We start from the raw sequence: 22710 nt of genomic DNA on the forward strand, positions 1-22710 counted from the left end.
TACAGATGCACAACCGTAGCCGTCCGTATTTACTGAAGCTCCCATAGACTTTTATGGACAAAAAGAGGATGGGTTCTATAATTTTTTTCAGCACGGACACCCATCAGTAAAAATACTGAAAGGTATCGTTGCCAATAGAAATGAATGGGTCCGTAATTACTGTCTAATTAGGCCTCATGCACACTTCCATCACCGTTTTAGCGCCCGTTTTTGATGGATCCGTGTGTCCGTTTTTGTTTCCGTGTGCACTCCGTTTCCGTTCCGTGTTTCCGTTTAAAAAACGGATGTGAACTTCACCTGAACCTGTCACATGTCCCAGGAAACACCCATAGAAAGGTTCCAAGAAGTTTTTGGTGCTGTTTTCTTAGCTTTCAGAGCATAGAGAACAGTTTGAGATTACCCGAAATAGCGGGCCCATAGACTTCTGTTAGCCACGGGTACCTTCCCGTTTTCTCAAGTGAAGGTGCCCGAGCCGTTAAAAAGCTAGAACATTTTCTATTATTTTATTTTACGGGCCGTGCTCCTATACTTTATAATGGGAGCACGGCTCGGAAAAACGACCGGCTGTCCGTGGCCGGCCGTGCTTATCTCCTGAAATACTCTGTGCTGCCTTAAACTCTGTGGACAGGTCAGGATCCTGTTTCTTTTAAATGCTGCTGGGGAACCCGCTCGATCCACGATATAAGGCTGCGCTACAGTGCAGCATTTAAAAGAAACAGGATCCTGACCTGTCCACAGAGTTTAAGGCAGCACAGAGTATTTTAGGAGATTGGCTGCAGAGGCCGCGGCAGCCTGTGATTGGCTGCAGAGACCGTGGCAGCCTGTGATTGGCTGCAGAGGGGGTCACATGACGAGCGTGACCGCCACTACAGCCTGTGATTGGCTGCAGCGAGCGGTGACATGGATGAAATGTCATCGTTGGAGGCCGGACAGGAGGAATGTAAGTATGAACGTATTTATATATATTTTTTATTACATTAAGGCCTCATTTACACGAGCGTAATATACGCGCGTGCTTTTCACGCGTGTCGTACGCACCTATATTACTCTATGGGGCAGTGCAGACGATGCGTGAATTTTGCGCAGCGCGAGTGCGTTGCGTAAAACTCACGACATGTTCTATAATCGTGCGTTTTTCGCGCATCACGCACCCATTGAAGTCAATGGGTGCGTGAAAACCACGCATGCCGCACGGAAGCACTTCCGTGCGAACTGCGTGATTCGCGCAAGAGCTGTCAAAAGGATGAATGTAAACAGAAAAGCACCACGTGCTTTTCTGTTTACAAACATCCAAACGGAGTGTCAAATTAGAGATGAGCGCACCGAACTTCACCGGGTTCGGCCGAACTCGTTTTGACCGAACCCGGCAAAAATTTTTCCGGTACGCGACGTCGGGAGACAGTCACTGTCCACGGTGCTGAAAGACTTAAACTGGTTCAGCACCATGGACAGTGACTTCCGATCACAATATACATGTACGTGTAAAAAAAAACAGAAGTTCTGACTTACCGATAACTCCCGGGTTCTTCCTCCAGTCTGACCTCCCGGGATGACAATTCAGTCCAAGTGACAGCTGCAGCCAATCACAGGCTGCAGCGGTCACTTGGACTGCCGCGTCATCCTGGGAGGTGGGGCCGGATGACAAGAGAGGGACGCGTCACCAAGGCAACGGCCGGGAGACCGGACTGGAGGAAGCAGGAAGTTCATGGTAAGTATGAACGTCTTTTTTTTATTCACAAATTGGTGTATATTTTGATCGGAATTCACTGTCGAGGGTGCTGAAAGAGTTACTGCCGATCAGTTAGCTCTTTCAGCACCCTGGACAGTGACGGACGTCGACTGGCCTCATCTCTATGATGGCGGCTGTGCGAAAATCACGCAGCCGCGCATCATACACGGATGACACACGGAGCTGTCAAGTGCCTTTTGCGCGCGCAAAACGCTGCGTTTTTTGCGCGCGCAAAACGCACACGCTCGTGTAAATCAGGCCTAAAATTTTATTTTCCGCGCGCCGACCATGGTACTGTCAAGGTTGCTGAAAGAGTTAGTGCAGCCCATTAACTCTATCAGCACCCTGGAAAGTACCATGCTTGGCGCATGGAAATTACAGGTTCGGTCAGAACTAGTTCGGTCCGAATCGAACTTTTTCGTGAAATTCGGCGAACTAGCCGAACCGAACTTTTCATAAGTTCGCTCATCTCTACTAGAAATAATACAGAATACAACTGTGCAAGGTCTACGCTACCCTCTGACACACTTGAAACTGCGCAAAGTCTATACCGGTCAGAATTTTGGGATTGCAAAGCACATGTTATAAGACAGCAGGTCAATGCGAAAATAACATTACTGTGGGTGTGTAAAGTTTACCTACTGAGAATTACATACAATGGAACAAAAGAAAAGCGTGCTCAGAAAACAAGCAGTGCAATGTGTGCATTTACTTACTTATTTTGTGACGCTGGGCACTAGTTCCCTTCTGCCATCTGCGTGTCAAAAGCTCCTTGGCAAGCTCCTCCCACGCAGCGTCCTTTTTATAACGGTCGTGGTAGCATTCTGTGCGCGTATCCCACAGTTCTGGGTGATCCTGCACCAATGCTATCATTCTTTCCACATCCATCTTCAGAACTGACTGGCTACTGTAGACTGTGAGTCTGTGAACTTTGTCCCACCCAGCCGTTGCTATGGCAACGGATCAGTCAAAAACGGACAGTACACGGAAGCCTTCAGTGTGCCATCCGTTTTTTTCACTGACCCATTGACTTCTATGGGCCACACGGTCACTGAATCACTGAGCAAAGTAGGACATGCTCTACTTTGAACGGAACAACGGATCCGTTTAAATAACGGAAGTGTGCATGGGGCCATTGCAATGAATGGGTTCAGGGTCCTATCAGTGACAAAAACGGATAGCACCCTGAAGGAAAAAACTGAAGTGTGCATGAGGCCTTACTGATGTGATTACTGTCGTGTACGTGGGTCCTTCGCTGTATTTAGATGAGTGTTGCAAAACTTGTCTGTGTTTCATCAGGGAAAAACTGGCTTTTACATGGGCGTTGATTCAGTATTGTACAGAGCGCCTCCATGTGTCCGTTCTTAACGTCCATGTAGCATCGGCGATCATTCGTTTTTCACGTCCCTCAAAAAAGTGTTACTTTTTTTCAGCTTTTCTCCTAGCAAACTATCAGAGAAGAACGGAACGCACTTGGATAGCGTCAGTGTGCGGTCTCATTTTTTTTATTGACTTGAATAAGCGAGTCTGGTGCGAGACTCGGACCAAAGCAGTGCATACTGCGATTTTCATCAGTCAGTGAGGAAAATCGGATGTGTGGATGAGCCCATTCACTTTAATGAGTCAGCGTACAGTCCGTGTGCTCACTTGATCATCGCTCGTCTGAATAGGTCCTTAGTAGCGGGCTATCAATTTTCTCTATTGTGAGAGCTGAAATCTACATGCACTAGCAGAAAGCGGTAACTGTGAGCGTCTCTGGTTCACAGGATATAAAAGTAAAAAAAGAGGGTTCATCAGACAAGCCCTCAAATTTCAAACCCTTGTGGGTGGATATTGTCAGTGGACAGAAAGTTTTTTCCTTTTCCTCCACCCCCTTGATAAGTTTCGGTACATGTCTGTATAGCTGCTGTATGACACCTATATTATATTTATTAAAACAGATCTGTCAGGAGAGCTTATAGGTCCTCTTCAATAGTAGGTGGATTCTATAAAAAATAAAGATATATGCTGAATGTAATGTCTAAAATGTCTATTCAATCACTGCATCTCCCCCCCCCCCCCCCCCCAATGGTACTGGTGTTGGGAATATTTAACATGGATTGTGTGTCCTTGTAAATAGTTAACCTTTTTGGCTTGGTCTTGATGTCTGGAGTAGTTTGAGAGTCAGCGGAAGAAATTGAGATTTGGAGTAATGAAACGGGGAGCAGTGAATCAGTCTGTTAAGCCTCTGTGCTATGAAACTGGTTGGCATGTCCAGGCTAGCAAGTCAGCCAATCAAAACACTCCTAATTGTGTTCTTTCTGGCTGCACGGTCTTATAATTTTAATGAGATATGGCTTTCTGGAGCCACTGAGTTCTCGACTGTGCGATCTGCTTTCTTGCTATTGATATTTTCCAAGAGTCCGTGCAGTAGTTAATCATCTCAGGGAAATTTCTCACAGTTTTACACATGGAGAAACAGAAATTTATGCTCAGGGAATAAAATGCCCACCTCTGAAATTACCAACGTGTTCTTAAAACCCCCATTAACGATCCTGCTCTCGATGGAAATATTTTTAAGAGCTTCTCCACCTGAATTTATGTTTAGAAAAGTTTTATTAATAATGCAGATTGAGGGGGAATGGGACACCCGCTATGGCTTCTTTCACACTAGCGTTAGTATACGTTTACCCCTCTACCATCAGAGGAAGAGAGGACCGAAAGATTAAATGGAAAGCAACGGCTCCGTTAGAGTTACTGTTGATTTCAATGGAAAGCAACTGATACAAAATAATTACCATTTGAAATCAATGGTAATTGTAGCGGAACCGTTGCTTTCCGTTTAATCTTTCCATCCTCTCTTCCTCTGACGGTAGAGAGGTAAACGTATACTAACGCTAGTGTGAACTTAGGGCCTGTTCACATCAGCGTCGGTTTCCATTCAGAGGTTCCGTCTGACCTTTCCGTCGGAGGAACCCCTCAACGGAAAGGCAAACGTAAACCATAGGTTCCGTTTGTATTACCATTGATTTCAATGGTAATGCTTCGGTTGCTTATGGTTTCCATTTGTCACCATTGTGTAAGGTTTCCGTTTTTTTGACGCATTCAATAGCGCAGTTGATTGTGCTATTGATTCCGTCAAAAAAACCAAACCAACAGTGACAAACGGAAACCATTAGCAAAGTATCCGTCACCATTGAGATCAATGGTGATTCAAGCGGAAGCTATGGTTTCCATTTGCCTCTCCGTTAAAGGGGTTCCCCCGATGGAAAGCTCCAATGGAGCCCCTCAACGGAAACCAATGCTGATCTGAACACAGCCTTAGATTGTTGCCAATCCGTTTTTTCTCCTTGGTTACTGTGAGCACAGTGCAAATCCAGCTTTGAGCAAAACATCTGAAATATTTGAGACAAACTGGTTGCTACACTTCTTCATGGTTACAGCCTTTTATATGTGGTTGTCAAGCAGAACATCCCTAGCGACCAATCTGCCTTAGATTAGTCAGCTGTTCTTGAGGGCACTGTGTACGGCCGTGTGGTGCCTCAGTGAGGTACTGTATTCTAGAAACATGGCTTCTAGGAGATACTTTTCCACTTTTGACCCAATGGGGCATTTTGCAGGACTGTAGTGTTATATTGTGTCACAGCCATATTGCATCTTAATATATGCAGATGGATATGACAGGTTGTGATGTTCCTATTGTTATCTATTTTAGTTTCAAGGGGGCTATACACCTTGGAAAACCGCTGTTTCAAGGCATGTTCCCTCACAGAGTCTCGACCTGCTGGAACCCATGATGGTCAGATGGTATCGCTGCAGAAAGTTACTTGCATGTTCATGTATCGATGCAGGGGAAATGTTGTATTATACAGCTGCCAATGAAGATAATGGATGACCAGTAATACATGGCTGTGCTGATCCCCCAGAGAAAGAGATGCTTATTTCTTTCCTCTTTGGCTAATAGAGGCATGTACCGAATGTGGGACCCCTTGATGTTGGACATATGGACAGGGGTTGTCCTAAATGGGCAATCCTACATCATGTTTGTGATATACGTTAGGAAAGCTCCCAGCGTACACACTAAATGTGTCCATTGGGTTATATTAGCCCGACCAATGCCAAAAGAGTGTCACTTTGACCTACGTCGGGCCGGTATACTTCAGCATGCCGCAAAAAAAGAGGTATGGAATAGCGTAGTAGACTGTTCTTTTCCACATAATGGACACATATGGGTGATGGATGCCACTGTATGGCATCCATCACCGGCATCCGTTTAACGTATATGTCATTAGCTTTTTATGTTTGTTAAGCGGATACTATTAAATCCTTGGGTGACGGATGCCTGTGACAGATGCCATACAGTGGCATCTGTCACCCATAGGCTATTATGGCATCGGTCTAGTGTATACATCATGAAAACTCCTGATGTATGTGTTAAACAAATGCCGTAAAAAGCCTATGAGTGACGGATGTCACTGTTAGGGTATGTTCACACACAAAATCAAAAACGGCTGAAAATGACGGAGCTGTTTTCAAGGGAAAACGGCCTCTGATTTTCAGCCGTTTTTGTAGCCGAAAACGTTACTTGAGGCTTTTTTTTTGAGCTGTTTTTCCATTGACACAATGGAAAACTGCACCAAAAACGTCTCGAAGTGACATGCTCCTTCTTTTTAAAGTGTTACCTTTTACACGCCGTTTTTTAAAACCGCGGAGTAAAAAAAACTCCCTGTCTGAACGAAACATCTTTGCATTGAATTCAGTGGGCAGATGTTTGTAGGCGTTTCGCTATAGTTTTTCAAGGCGTATTTCGAGGGGTTTACGAACCGAAATACGCCTCAAAACTCTGTGTGTGAGCATACCCTTAAGCATATGTCACAGCCTTCATTTAACGCAAACGTCAGGAAATTTTCTAGGCATATGGACAAAAACGTGGTGTGAATGGGGCCCAATCTGACAATGTGCCTCTTGGACCAGAGCAGGTTGTGTGCCTCTGTTTTACAGCATTTCTGTACTTCATCGTTTCTGCTTAACCCTCTTCAGGAGATTGCCTTCTTTTCAGATGTTTATTTTATAAGCTTTCCAATTCCCTTTCTGATTAATTAGGAAAGCATTAAGATGTAATAGATTCTGCTATAAAATTGTCTGTGCTCCACTTTTCCTCCCGGTTGGCAAGTGAACATTTAATCATCAATATATCTAACAAACATTCTCACTTTGAAACTTCTATTAAAATTGACTAATTTTCATGGTCCTGTAAATCAATTTAATAAGACCAAAAATGCAACACAGACTAAGTTATTATAAAATGTCTTCTACTTAGTCGGGTGAAGTATATAATGAATTTTGTATCTGTTAAATATCTAGGAACATGTATATTACTATCAATATGATAAATTGTCTCCGTCTTGGAAAAACAAATATTATCCTTAGGGGTTTTTAGTTCCTCACAAAGCCGCTTTGTATTTCTGTCTGGTGATGAAAAACCTTGACAGATCTTCAAATAATTCCAACCACAGAACATCTTTACTTAAGCCAAGCGGAGTTCATTTTTTTGCTGCGCCAATGGGTCATCAGTCCTATGTATTTGCATGTGTTGACCTCTAGTATCGTGATGTTTTAGTCCATTGATTTTTGGTATCTCTTATAAAATTGATCGGCCCTTTCACAAATGTGGGTGGATCTGACTGATGTTAGATAGTATATAATTACCATCTTACCACCATATACTTCCCTTATTGATTATGACTAATGGAAAATACATTTTATAACTGTTCCTGTCCCGCCTGATTAGACTCCAGAAACTGTTGGATTCATACATTGTATATCTGATGACCTGATACTGAGTGGGAAATATGTTAAAGAGGTTCTCCGCTTAATTATAGCTGTCTATAGTATCCCGATCAGACTACCATCTCGTGAGAAATGCTTATCTGTGTTTTCTAGTATTTTGAACCTCTTTCTATATATGCCCTATTGGAGGTAATAGAGGGCATCCCGAATTGCAAAGATCCGCTTTTGCTCTGTAGGATCACCGTTGTTGATGGACTGCTATCAATTTATACGGGAGCCTTGCAATGTTTTATTTGTCCTACAGCATTGCAAACTATTCTTCTGGCGAAAAATCGCCTGATATGGGACTTTCTGCCTACTGATAGGTTGTCTAAATTGAATTACCCCTTTCACTTTCCTGAAATTGTAGTGCCCTCATGGAATTTGACTATAGTCCAACCCATGATCACCCTCAAATGCACTTTCCGTGATCTCGGGACCACCAAATAGGAAGCCAATCATATGTGATTTCGTTCATGACACCCTTCTATAAGCAATCACCTGTGTATCTCATATGTGGTCACTTGGACTTGGAGGAATTTACAAAGCCCCCTTGAAGCTTTATATAGGGGTAAATATTGCGTCATAAATATCGGGGTGAGGGTTTGTGTAAACTGTTAATATCGATATTAACGCTAAATCTCTTCCCTATGATAACTCTTAGGGTATGTTCACACTGCCTGTTTTTGGTCCGTAAACGCCGAAAAACGGCCGAAAACCCGGAAGCAGAACGCCTCCAAACATCTGCCCATTGATTTCAATGGGAAAATGGCGTTCTCCGACGGAGTGTTTTTCGCTGCGTTTTTTTACGCATAAAAAAACGGCCGCGAAAAAGAAGTGCAGGACACTTGTTGGGCCGTTTTTGGAGCCGTTTACCATAGACTCTTGAAAAAAGCTCCAAAAACGGCCGTAAAAAATGCAGCGAAAAACCCGAGTGGCACAAAAAACGTCTGAAAATCAGGAAATGCTTTCTCTTGAAAACCGCTCCGTATTTTGAGACGTTTTCGACTCTGCGTGTGAACATACCCCTGAAGTAATATTCTGCTCTGAAAATGTAGCCGGATCTTTTTAAGCCGCTAATATCTGTTCATTGAATGCGCAGGATGCTGGAAAACATGGCCACTATTTTATTTACCTGTGCAGCTGCCTAGAGGAGTTTAGTAGTCCAAGAATAAACCAGGGTTTGACTTCATTACAGCGTGAATGATAAGTTTATATGGAGTTATTATAACATTAATCAAGTTGATGGATTGGAAATATGACAGAGCTGTAGCAATGTGTAATTTCCATGCCTACTGTTCTGCAAATGTTGTTCACCTCTGCGCACACAATTCAGAAGAGTGATGCTGCGTGGTTTATATGCCGCGCGTAACCCTTGCTGTGCCAGTCAGTAAGTAAAATGGAAGTCATTTTAAGGCTGCGTTCACATGGCTGTCTTTCAGTCCGTGGGAGGTCTGTATATTTCTTGAGCTAAATTAGAAGCTGATGGTATCAGCGGAAAACCTCCAGCTTTTGGCCTTGTTGAGACAATGCAGATTTGATGCAGATTTTGCATGTATTTTTCAAGCCAAGACCAGGAACGGGACCTAAACAGAAGGTAAATATTAAGGAGGGCCTTAAAATGTCTCCTCTACCGGATCCAATTATGGATTTGGCTTAAAGAAAAATGCATTCAGCAGCAAAGCCCAAGGCTATATTCACACTTCAGTGAAAAACAACGGCCTTTAAAAACGTATCAACAGTCAGTTTTTCATGGTCGTTTTGCATCAGGGTGTCTCCACATTTTCATCCATTTCCCGGTCGTCTGACCATTTTTAAAGGCTGTTTGTCATCCGTTTTTCACACCTGGTAAAAAAAGGATGAATTTCATTCATCAGGTTTTTTTTGTCCCAACCCCCTGGGTAAGCCACAGTCCCCACTGTGGATCGTGCCACACACAGTGCCCATGTTGATAGTGGCCATGAAGATAGCACCCCCCCCCCCATAGATAGCGCCAGTAGGAGTGGAGTCCCTGGGCAGATCGTTGCCGATGCACTGGCTGCGGATTCTCGCATGGCAAAGCCCCTAACGTCATTGTCCATATGGACAGTGATGTCAAGGGCTTTCCCAAGACGGGAATCCCCGGCCAGAGCCCTTGTGAGGGCCAGGATGAGTTTTTAACGCCTGTCACATGAATTCTAAATAATGACCTTAAAAACTTGATCCTTTGACTTCTATACGGGCCGTGAAAACAGCCGAAGATCAGACATGTTCTATTTTTTTTGACAGCCAGTTTTCACTAGATGTTAAAAAACGGCAAGTGTGAATACACCCATAAAACGTCATTGTTCTGAAAACGGCCCTGTGACGGCCATTAAAAGAAAACGTCCGTCACACAGCCGTTTTAATGGTCGTCTAAATATAGCCTAACGCTGTCCGTTTTTTTTAAGGAAGAATTGGTGTCCCAATGGACAATACGAGCTTTGAATGCAGCCTAACTGATATGATTTTATTTAAAGAGTGTTTGGTTTTGATAAGAGTAATGGCCAATCCTTTAGCAGCGTCAATGTCTTGTGACTTAGAAGCTCTTGAGGAGATAGATGTGCGAATAACCACCGTCTCGTATCAGTTGTTTTACAGTCAGTCGCACACAATAGTAAATGGCTGTCACCTTAGAAATCTGATGTAATCGCAGTCTTGTGGGCAGGTGCACTGAGCTTAGGCCTAGTTCACATTTTGGCCATGTTCACCCGGGAGATTCTTCCTGAGGAAATATCCAATGTCGTTTTGGCTGAGATTCCGTGTCAGAAATCCGAGGCTGATGTGGTTTTGCAGTTAAAACTGGTAAGTTTCCGCAAAGAGATTAGCCATATTCAATGGGGCTAACATGCCTGTGGATACCCAACGTTTTTGCAGTGGAATACGAAACAAAAAATGCGTGAAGAAGTGACATGTCAGTTCTTTTTTTATTTTTTTATTAGCGATGCATTTTTCAATTCTGCTCGTGTGGCGGTTTCCCATTGAAAACAATGGGAGGCTTTTTACAAGTGGATTATATGCCGATTCCAATGCGGAGAATGAGTTGGAATCAGGGCGAATATTCCGCCATGTGAACAATGCCTTTATGTTTTGATGCAGTTTTTACAGAGTTTTCTTTGTTTTGTTTTTTTATAGCTAAAAATGGTATTGGAAAAAGATATGAAGTATAAAACTTCCAATTCTGTTTCTCACGTGGCTGGATATGGTGATATAAATTTGCATAGTTTGGTTCAGCTTAATAACCTTTACCTTCTGCTTCTTTCACAGCTGTAGAGCCTTGGCCAGAACATGCCACTCTTTACCAGCCATTGAAAAGTGAGTATTTGTTTGTCAAGAAATGTGTAATTATTGCTCATCTTCTTGTAATATACCTTGATGTGATTTATTCAGCGGCATACATTCTATAGAGGCAGACCATGCTGCTCCTATGGAGTCCTTAGAAAGTGGGCCATCATCCTGTTTGATAAAAAAAAAAATTAAGAAAGACAAAAATGTGTCCTAGTAAGTGGCAGGTAAGTTTTATGACAGAACACAATTTGCCTACAAGGGCCTGTTCACATCAGCGTCGGGTTTCCATTCATCCATCTCGTCAGATGAACAGATACCATAGCTTCCGTTTACATTATCATTGATTTCAATGGTAATACTTCCATTTCAGTTGGTTTCTGTTCCGTAAAGTTTCAGTTTTTTTCATGGAAAAAATAGCGTAGTCCACTATACTATTGTTTCCATTAAAAAAAACAGAAACGTTACGGAACAGAAACCAACTGAAACGGAAGTATTACCATTGAAATCAAAGGTAAGCTATAGTTTCCATTCGACTTTCCGTTCATCTCTTCCTGTGACGGAATAGATGAACGGAAACCCCAAATGAAACCCGACGCTTATGTGAACAGGCTCTAAGTCAACTAACCCTATTTTCCACACTACTAACAGAACGTATTGAATTGTTCTATTCGCATAATTCCTAATAATGAAAATAACCTTTTATTAAAGGCACATTGCCTATATTCTAAAAACAACCCATGACCCCAGGAACGTTATCACTCATATATATGTAATGGTCAGTCTCTGCTAACAGCAGTAGAATTAATATCCCATCGATACTAAAGGGAGGCGTCTGCAGATCGCTATCCCAGAATTGATTCTGAGCTGATGGTATGTTAAAAACATTCAACGCTTCTGCCGCTTTGTTTTAGCGATCGGTGGGGGTCTCAGTGCTCAGACCTCCACCGATCAAAACTTCTGACATGTCACTATGAGATGTCAGAATTGTTTTGAAAGTTTAGTTACCCTTTAAAAAGTGGGCGCCACTTCGCAAAGGGGGCCCCCCCATCCTCGGCCCAATGAGTTTACTATAATTTAACCCAGAAACTGGTGTAAATTATAGCGCAAATCTACTCCAGCTTGTAGATGGAGTAGATTTGTTTTTCTGGCGCACGGACGGCCAGAGATGCATCTGGTTCATTAAGAGCCCTGCACCTGTTAATAAATTAGGCTCATCCTACTCCAGAGTACTTTATATTAAGACTGGCGTATGAAACGTCAATCTTAATTCATCTTCTCCATTCTCTTTGCTACTGTGTGGTAGGAACCTGTGCAGGACCCACCTCTCCAGAGGAACTGGTCTGTTAGCAGGGGGGAAAATTGGCCCAAGGTTCATGGTAAGGGCATGTAGGGGAAAACAAACACTAGACCTGTCTGGCAATTCCAGCAAAATGAGGAACCCATTATAGACTTTATAGGGAGCCCGCTCTCCTCTATATATACACCACTGCCACATGTGGGATTTTTGGTTTTTGGGGTTTACTATAGTTTTTGGTCCATCAGTTAACCTCTGCTGTCAAGTTGTTAAAAAGTCTGTTTCCAGTACATCCCTCATGACAGCACTACAGCACTACAGGAGGTTGCCCTCTTGACCTCTGTAGGGACAGGAAGACAGAGAGGTTAAAAGGCCCCTCCCACCACCCACTTGCCAGTGTTCTTCCTGTCCCCACAAGGGTCAGGAGCAGAGAGCGTCGCTCCTGTATTAGTGCAGGAAAAAACTGGATGTCAGGCGAACAATTCGGGCAGGGGGCAAGATCGGGGGGTCCGTGCACTCCCCCTTCTCTTCCCCCTAAAGCCCAGGCTAACACCCCTCATACGACGGGTCCCTTAGCTCCCTCCCTAAGACACCTACCGGAGGAATCCTAGGCAGGGTTCTGGTAGTGTGTGGGGGCTGGGGTTTCCCAAGCAGGCTTCGGCCGGACCGCGGACCAGGCGGGGACCGGCAGCTCCATAGGCATGGACGCACCGGCAGGGATCCTCGCTGCACCGCATAGCAAGCCTTAGCGCCGGCTATGGCGGCTGCACTCCAGGTACACGCTGGACGAATAGCCGACCGGATATGACGTCGGGCTACTTCCGGTCCGCGGCCATCTTGGAAGGCGGGAAATTCAAAACGCCCGCATTTAAAGGGACACGCACAGGTATGTAGTTAGAGCTGATAACTCTAACTTGGATTTATTTTTTGTGGTTTGCATATTGCATTGCCTGTTACCTGTCGCGATATGGAACTTCCTCGTCCTGATGGAACTCCAGATATGTCCCAGGGTCACGTGAGTCTCACCCTTGGGGGAAGGGTATGACCCCTTATGTATGTACACCATACTTTACCTACCTTCTGTTTTCTCTAGGAAAAAGATTTCTCTCAGAGACAAACTGATAAAAAGAAGGTTAAAAAATGTGCGACTTGTGCAAAAAAATTGCCAGAGTCCCATAAAAAACAATTGTGTCAGGATTGTATTGCCAAAATACTAAAGGAGGAACAACCAACGTTCATGTCCGAACTTAGGACTATGATTCGTGAGGAAGTGGGTCAGTCAGTAGCCTCCCTCGCCCCTCCGCAAGAAACTCCCTCACACTCCCGGGCAAAAAGACCACGGATTGAAGTGGATCAAAAATATTGGCCTCCTTGTCAGGGGTCGGACTCTGAACAGGAGTGCTATTACCTATCGGAAGATGAGTTAGAAGAAAGAGACGAACTCTTACCTTCAACTTCTTCCACTCAAGAGAAAAAATTTTTCTTCTCTTCCGAGATGTCTGATACCCTAATTCAAGCAATACGGGAAACTATGGATATTCCCGAAGTGGACCAACCACATACCATCCAGGATGAGATGTTTGGAGGTCTAACGGGAAAGAAAACAAGGGTTTTTCCGGTAAACGAAAATCTTAAAAGAATGGTGACAACTGAATGGGAAGATTCAGAAAAAAGGCTCTTCATTTCAAGAGATTTTAAGAACAGACTTCTCTTTGATCCAGAGGACACTAAGCCTTGGGATGAAATCCCAAAAGTAGATGTCCCAGTCGCCAGGGTTGCTAAAACATCAATGTGTACGATCGATTTAAAGGATGCGTATTATCACGTTCCTATCCACCCCGCGTACCAGAGATTCCTCAGATTCGCAATTCAGGACGGTCCTTCCATTCTCCACTTCCAGTTTGTCTGCCTCCCCTTCGGCCTTTCCTCCGCCCCCAGAATTTTTACAAAAATTATGGCAGAGATCATGGCATTCATAAGAAGTCAAGGTATAGTAATTATCCCATATCTAGACGACTTCTTGTTGACAGCAGATACTCCTGCTATCTTAGTCAGTCATCAGTCACAGGTTCTTTCCCTACTACAAAAATTGGGATGGATAATCAACTTTCAGAAGTCGAGTCTTCCTCCCCAGAAACAGAAGGTCTTCTTAGGAGTACTGCTAGACTCCTCCCTTCAACATTCCTTCCTCCCAAGAGAGAAACAAATACTCCTACTGGCAGAAGTAAGAAAATTTTGGGGGAAAGACGCCTGTTCCATAAGGGAATGTATGCGGATGTTGGGAATGATGACATCTTGCATCCAATCTATTCCATGGAGCCAATTTCACTCCAGACCCTTACAGAATCTGATCTTGTCCCGGTGGGATCGAAAACAAAACTCCCTGAATTTAAAAATGCAAATTTCCGAGACTGTGAAATCATCTCTCCTGTGGTGGCTCTGCACAAACAACATAGACAAGGGAGTCCCCTGGAGAACTTCTCCTTATGTAGTGATTACCACAGATGCCAGCAAACACGGCTGGGGGTCAGTAATCCAAGACCAACACTTTCAGGGCACATGGACTGGTCAAATGAAGATGATGTCTTCAAACTTCAAAGAACTAAGAGCTGTATGGGAGACACTTATAAGAGCTTCACCCACCATAAAAGGGAAGCATATAAGAATTTTATCGGACAACACGACAGCAGTGTCCTTTCTTCGCCATCAAGGGGGAACAAGACACACTCTTCTTCAGGGCCTCTCTGCACAAATTTTCAGTTGGGCAGAAGAAAACGTCCTATCAGTCACGGCAGTCCACCTAAAAGGCTCAGAGAACCTATCAGCAGATTTCCTGAGTCGGGAAAAAGTAGACCCAGGAGAATGGTCCCTAAACAAGGAAGTCTTTCGTTTCCTAACCCGAAATTGGGGTTATCCACAAATAGACCTGTTTGCCACGAGGAAAAACACTCAAGTAGAGACATTCTTCTCCCTAAATCTCAGAGACAACCCATTGGGAGTAGATGCATTGTCCCAACACTGGGACATGGATCTGGCCTATGCCTTTCCTCCGTTTCCTCTAATACCAATGGTATTAAGAAAAATCCAGGAAGATTTGACAAAGCTCATCATTATTCTTCCCTATTGGCCGAAAAGAAGTTGGTTTCCAATCGTACAATACCTAGCGTTGGAAGATCCTATCATGCTCCCAGTCAAGGAGAATCTTCTCTCCCAGGGTCCCTTATTCTTCCAGGGAATAGAGACTCTGAAATTGTCAGACTGGATCCTGAAAGGCAGATCTTGAGGAACCACGGTCTGTCAGACGAGGTAATTTCAACTATCTTATCAAGTCATAAAGAAGTTACCTCAAAAATCTATCAAAAGATTTGGAAGAAATTCTGTTCCTGGCATGGAATCCCAGGACCAGATCCCTTTTCTCCCAACATTGCAAAAATCCTAGATTTTTTACAATCGGGATTCAAAAAAGGACTTAGCCCTAGTACCTTAAAGGTACAGATTTCAGCCTTAGGTAATTTTTTTAACACTCCTCTGGCTGAACATCGGTGGATCAGAAGATTCACCCAAGCGGTCTCTAAACTGAAACCTTCCCTAAAGAAATCAGTTCCTACCTGGGATTTGAATGTGGTGTTAACGACTCTTTGTGAGCCCCCCTTTGAGCCGCTCGACAAAATTAGTATGCATTTTTTAACTCTAAAAGCTGCATTCTTAGTCGCTATTACTTCAGCAAGAAGGATTGGAGAAATCCAATCTCTGTCAATCATAGAACCGTACCTAAAAGTACAAGAGGATAAGATCATCCTAAAGCTGGATCCCTCATTTATTCCAAAGGTATCTACCGCTTTCCATAGAGAACAAGAAATAATTCTACCTTCCTTTTATCCAGATCCAAAAGACCAACAAGAAGAAAAATTCCATTGCCTGGATGTCAGGCGAACAATTCTTCAGTATCTGGATAGAACCTCCTCCTGGAGACAAGATAAAAATCTATTTGTCCTATTCGGGGGAAAGAATAGAGGAAAGAAAGCCTCAAAAGGCTCTCTAGCGAGATGGGTAAAAACCACCATACAAGAAGCCTACAAGTCCCAAGGACTATGTGCCCCTCAAGGCATCAGAGCCCATTCAACAAGGGCAGTCTCGGCATCCTGGGCAGAAAGAAGAGAAGCCTCTATTGACCAAATCTGCAAAGCTGCCACTTGGTCAAGCCATCATACGTTTTACAAACATTATAGGGTCGATGTTCTGTCCGATACGGATTTAAGTTTTGGACGGAAAGTCCTCCAATCCATAGTCCCGCCCTGAGCATTATAATCTGGTATTGCTCCTGTAGTGCTGTCATGAGGGATGTACTGGAAAATAGCAATTAGACCTACCGGTAATTGTATTTCCAGGAATCCATCATGACAGCACCATTATATTCCCTCCCTTATTGAATTCTGATTTGTGCATTTAACATGTCAGTTATTATCCCTAGAAATAAAATAGGGTTGCATCCATCCTGGTGTAGTAATTGAAAAACACTGGCAAGTGGGTGGTGGGAGGGGCCTTTTAACCTCTCTGTCTTCCTGTCCCTACAGAGGTCAAGAGGGCAACCTCCTGTAGTGCTGTAGTGCTGTCATGATGGATTCCTGGAAATACAATTACCGGTAGGTCTAATTGCTATTTTCTAGAAAAGCTGGATGTCCTCTATTACAACTCCCACCTAGGTTACCCAGACTCCTGAATGGCAAATCTGCGTAGATAAAGGGATTCTCCCCTTTGGACAATCTCTGCTTGTTAGAAGCACCCTTGGCAATAAGCTAAATACAAAGTGTCCCTCTCCTGGGACCCCTAGTCATCAGCTGTAATTTGTGGGTAAACCTGGGAGTAAGGCTCCATGCACTTGCTAATAGATTTAGTCTGTAATTACGTACCCATTCATTTCTATGAATGATCCAACGGACACCTTCGCATATATTTATGGGAAGGTATCCGTGCAGTAGAAAGCTTCCATAAAAAATAAGATAGGTCCTATTTTTTTTATTTTACGGACCGTGCTCCCATACTTTATAATGGGAGCACAGTCCACAAATCCAGATAACTGTCCACAGCCATCCGTGCCTGTAATCACAGACTGTGAATATGGGCGCGGTCATGTGCATGGGGCCTAAGTGTTTAATTTTCCTGCAGCGCCACCACAGGAGAAAGGAAGCATTACACAGTACCTATTCACATCAATTGGTTGTCTGTGTAATACAGGACAGGACAGGTCCTCCAGAGCGAGAGACGTTCTTTGTAACTACTCTCCACTCTGGCCAAGAGAAAACTCTCCTGAACAAAAGACCTCCCCTCTTATTAACTCAGAATCTCTAACAGGGTGCAGTATATAAAAATGAGTTTTCTAAACTGGACAAAGCCATTAAGTAGAATTCCCATATTACTATCATTTACGGGTTTGGGAAAGAAGTCCGACAACTCCTGTGGGAACTCTAATGGCGTCTGAATAACAATTGTTAATTGTTTTCTTTCCATGAACTAAAAAATGCCTAAATAGAAGTTAGATCGTAAAGGGATTGTTAAGCAAATGATACTCCCCTGCCAATCCAGCGCCGATGCTTTATTTAGTGGTCCCCGTCGGTCTTTGTCTATTTTCCTGCTGCGATGACGTGCTGTGCATCTACGTGACCGCTGCAGCCAATCCATGACTTCAGCAATGATGATAGCATGTACGACACGTGGCCAATGTTTGTGTATCGCAGCAGGAAAATAAACAAAGGAAGGCGGTCACCATAAGAGCAGCAAGAGATTTAACAGGTATTTTTTTTTTTTTATGTAACGTTTCATGCATCTACTTTAATTATTTAAACTTTCGAACAAGCCTTTAAAAAATATCTGCGCTATTGTTTCCAGTAAAATCACGGACACCCCGATGGAAAGCGTTCGGAACCTTTTAAAGTCAATGGGTTCCGTTGGCCCGCGGCGGTGTCCATTGTGCAACGAAACTGTTGCTTCTGTTATTCCCTTGTTCTGCTCGTCTGAGGGAGCAGAGCAACAGAACACACACCGATGCAGGTGTGATCTAAGCCTTATAAATACACCGGTCATTTTTTATTTATTGATCTTTCATTTGGGGGATATGCTCTGTAGCACACTATTTGAGTTCGCAGTTTCCGAGCCGGTAGGTATAACAGAATTTTATATGCAGAAAAAAATGGGGAATATCCTCCAGCTCACCTTGTCAGAAGTAGGGTATGGTAGTCAGCGCACGGATCCTCGTGTCGGCACACGCAAGGGAAACAGTAGAAAAAGGGGGAGTTGAAACCAGCGCTGAGAGTGCAAATCTGTTAAAAACGGGAATCTTCTTCCAAGTTTTAATGTATCTTTGTTAAAAACAAAACAATGAACTACGAAAAAATAGTGGTGACGGGCAGGTAATGTCCAAGGTACAGAGAGTGATGAGGAGATAGGCGGTAGCCTACGCGTTTCAGACCCCTGCTGGGTCCTTAGTCATGGCTTATCAGAATTTTATATGCATTTACTTTCCTTTTTTTTTTTTTTATATTCTCCAATACTGGGACTAGCAAGACATATGTTTGTAAACAGGCTCCTATTTTTATGTCAAAACGATTGACACTTCGGCAGGAACATGATGGAACTAATTAAGTCAATAGGTTTTGTAGGGTGCCACCGAGGTCTATCGTCCGACAGATCCGGCAGAGCGTCGTGATATACGTTCTAAACACAACGCTAATGTGAACAGAGTCTAAGCTGAATTAAAAGAGATTTTGTTGTAATAAATAGAAATATTATATCTTCTCTCATATTATTGTATTTCCAGCTGTTTCAAAACCCGTTATTAGCAAACACAATCTGGTGCTGCAATGAGTCCTGGCGCGCAGAGCTCCGTGTGAACCAGTTCAATATAAATATATGGAGCTATCTTTATACACCGCCTTGCAAGATCCCCCCCAAACAGGCAACAGTCTGTGATTGACTTGGTAATGTGGCTGCCGATGGCTATATAAAATAATACTGAGGCAGGTATAGTTGGCATGGTTACTGCAGGAAAAAAAAGCTGAGCCAGCATATATTGGAGGTGTCATAGTTAATGGAAAAGGGGTGGAGGGGCTGATAAAGAAGGAGCTGTTAAAATACACAGGCTGGAGTGGTCCTTGCTCCCTTCAGCAGCTCTTCATATATCATCAGATTACATTATTGCCCACATTTGGTGAACTGCAGCCCGCTACAATTGTCAAAAGGCTGCAAAGTAATGAAGACTAATACATGGCAGCCCATAGTCTTTTAGGCATGGAATTTTTATTGCAGTGATCCCGTCATTCCTCTTTTGTCTGTGGGGCTTGAACGGCTGTTTGCAATATCAGCTGCAGGGATGCTGTATGATACTGTATTTCAGACTCTGCAATATGTGTGTGTATATATATATATATATATATATATATATATATATATATATTGGACAAGCCTGTACAGGATTGTTCCCCCCTATATATCTATATATTGTAGGATAATCTGCTTCCCCCCCTGTTTATCCTGTCTCCTCTGCTCCTAGGCTTAGATCAGTTGGAATATGTCCGCTGCTATTGTGTGCCGCAGAGAAGCTAATTTGCATAATTACTCGCTTGTCATGGGAGGGGCCATAATGCTCCTAATTCTGCTAAAACTATTTATACAGAAGAGATATGGAAGTTATTTGGAAAATTAAAGTTCTGGAGGTTTTTGGTATATCTCCTCCATGTCGTAGTGCGTTTTTTATAAACTATAGACGGAGGTAATGCTAGAAGATGCTGCCTGTGATGGGCCTGTTTGCGTATGAGCTGAACAGATATGTCTGATGGCATAGAAAGTGGATCAGTGCTGATGGTCTGAACCTTTTCTGGCTTTTCAGTACGGTATATTGGTATGTATACATTATAACATGTCTGGATTGCCTGCATGCACTGCCCACTCCAGTCCTGCACACAGCGCCATACCTATAATAGAGAGTCCTGCAGACCCACCTGCACCTAGGGGAAAGGTGGCAAGAGTGAGGGTATTGATATCATTCCTATTGGCTCAATGATTCATTCTTATAATATCTATCTTCAATACAGGATGATATCATCATATATGGTGGCCTGTAAAGTCATCCCTTTTTACAAAGTGGGCACAGGAATAGAATTTGCTCTGCAGCCCTGGAGGATCAAATGCATCTTGTGCACACAGTGTAAACCAACAACAGCTGTGGCAGCCCAAAATTGCCGTCCAGCTGTGCCAGCCAGGCATTTTGAGCTGGTGATAGTGGGAATCGAAATGGTGGCATCACATGAAGGGTAACATGAAGTGGGTTGCCTTGTACGGAGGGGATCTTCATTTGTGCTTAATGGCTATGTACACATTTGCAACTAATTTTATTTTGTGTATACAGCTGCTATGTATACCTATTTGTCTCCATGGGAACATACTTCAAACAAACCTTGTATAGTTTGTCTATAGCCATACTCCCTTCCATATGTTACCACCTTCTGGCTAAACTTCCATATATGTATGTGATGTATGTTAGCAAGAAGTAGGGGACAGAGGGGGTGTGACTGCAGGATCAGACTTCATAGTTTTATTTGTAGTCTGTTGCCATGAAGCCTCAAAGATTTGCATAGGAGCTGTAGACACAAAACGGTTGGATTTTTTTTTAACTAAGACTATTTACAGAGTTGCTTTTCTTTTTTTTCTGCGACTTTAAACTGTTTACAGATCGGTTTTGCTGATTTTTCTGGGTCACAGGGTTAGGACCCTCACAGATCATGCATTGGTCTATCCTAAAGCTAGAATAGAGAAGAAAACTACGGCACTCCAAAGTAGAATCCAAAATGGTAGTGTTTATTCACGAAGGTCTGTCAAACGTTTTAGCCCCCAAGAGGTCTTTGGAAAGACCTCTTGGAAGTTGAAACGTTGCATGACCTCCTCTATGATGTCTATGTGCCCTAGTAGTGCATATGTACAGGGTTTGCCATAATGAGACAAAACTAGGTTAAAACTAGTTTAGAGTTTGTGTCTCTTTTCTAATGGGAATGAGCCATGCAACACTTATATACAGAATGATTCTGCCCCTACATGTAGGCCCAGCCTTAATAGGGTTGTCTCATCAAGACAACCCCTTCTCTAAAAATAGCCGCGGCGGTAATCAGTTGATTGTCACAAGTCCAGATCTTAGAACCTTTATCTGGCCATACGTTTCCCCTGCAACAGCCTCTGGAGGAGTGATGTAGTATTACACGAAGATGAAATACATGGATGTGCTGGGTCTGCCACTCCTACTTAATTAGCTTTCTGCTCTGGCTCATAGAGGATGGCATTGAGCAGGGGGACCCCTCAATATGACATCCAAATGCCCTTATAGGCTAAACATTTTGTTTTTACATGTGGTCCTTAAAGGGGTTGTCTCTTAAAGACATAATAGCACAAAAAAAAAAAAAAAAAAAGACATGAAGACACATAATTAATGTATGTTTAGTTTCATGTCAATATTCATTGATGGATACAGACCTATTTTGTGAAATGATTTAGCTGGTGTCCATTTATTTATGGAAACCCGGAACAGTCAAATGTTAATTTTATGTTTTGTTTTTTTATGCTTCGATACAGGAAACTGCTGACATGTGGTATATATCCATTTTCCTAAATCATCAAAAAAGTCATCTCTGTTATAAATATGCCTACTGCTCCAAGCATGTTCACATTGTTAATGCTGTGGTGTGTTTTGCTCTTCCTCAGGTGTACAGGTTCTGCTGTCTGACAATGCATCTTGTCTCGCTGTCCAGGTAATGATTTATACTTGAAATCAAAGTTCTCCTACTCTACCTTGTTAAAAATCTGCAGCTGTGACCTACAGCCTCCCCTTGTTTCAGGTTTATAGCCAAATCCAACCTCTCACTTCATGAGCTCAACTAAGACAATTTCATCTTCTAACTTAGGTCATCTGCTGGGGTGAAACTATTCACTGGTCCTGATCGGACTACAAATGTCTCCTCATCCTAGGTCCATACATTATTTCTAAAGATAGGCAATGCTGCAAGTCTAAAATCATCCATATTTAATATGAGAACATTTAACTATTTATGGTGTCCAGCATCTGCTGCATATCAAGCCCTCCTCTTTGGTTTGCTGCTGTGCTGTCTGTGGTGTTTTCGTCAACTTCTACTCAATCAAACTTCTAGGCTTAATGGTCTTCAGTCCTCTAAGACTCATGGGATGGCCATTAGCCTTACATCCCCCAATGCTTACGGCCTTATTTAGTTTAGTCTGAGTTCATTTTATTCTGAGGTCATCCTTTAACTGAGACAGCAATGAGTAGAGGAGACAAAATCTATTTAAGTGTATTTTAAGTTAAGGCGTAGACTCTTACTTGTGATCGTCTTTGTCTTGTAGAGGATTATCCATATTTCAGGAGTGTCTAGAACAATAAAACCACAAACTCTAGTGAAATTACCATTAAACCACGTGTGCTGTGCACCAAGGCTGCTGTAGGTAGGCCTAGGTAAAACTGTAGAGATTATTGAATATGAATGAAAATATCCTGAATGAAATACAATCTGCTAATAAA

The 22710-nt window shown here is 43.0% G+C and overlaps 1 protein-coding gene across 2 annotated transcripts in view; it reads left to right on the forward strand.

Annotated features, from left to right (window-relative positions):
* The window catches only part of MTX2 (metaxin 2), a 71624-nt gene that overhangs the window by 3529 nt on the left and 45385 nt on the right, over positions 1–22710 (forward strand). Inside the window, exons 2-4 of one of the 2 annotated variants that reach the window (XM_075831146.1) lie at positions 10823–10870; positions 21753–21769; positions 21882–21928. In XM_075831146.1, the coding sequence (XP_075687261.1) occupies positions 10823–10870; positions 21753–21769; positions 21882–21928 (112 nt within the window). The remainder of the gene's footprint in view (positions 1–10822; positions 10871–21752; positions 21770–21881; positions 21929–22710) is intronic. The other variant, XM_075831147.1, reaches the window with a different exon arrangement.

The sequence above is a fragment of the Rhinoderma darwinii genome, chromosome 6 (genome assembly GCF_050947455.1).
Source record: "Rhinoderma darwinii isolate aRhiDar2 chromosome 6, aRhiDar2.hap1, whole genome shotgun sequence".
Classification (NCBI taxonomy): domain Eukaryota; kingdom Metazoa; phylum Chordata; class Amphibia; order Anura; family Rhinodermatidae; genus Rhinoderma; species Rhinoderma darwinii.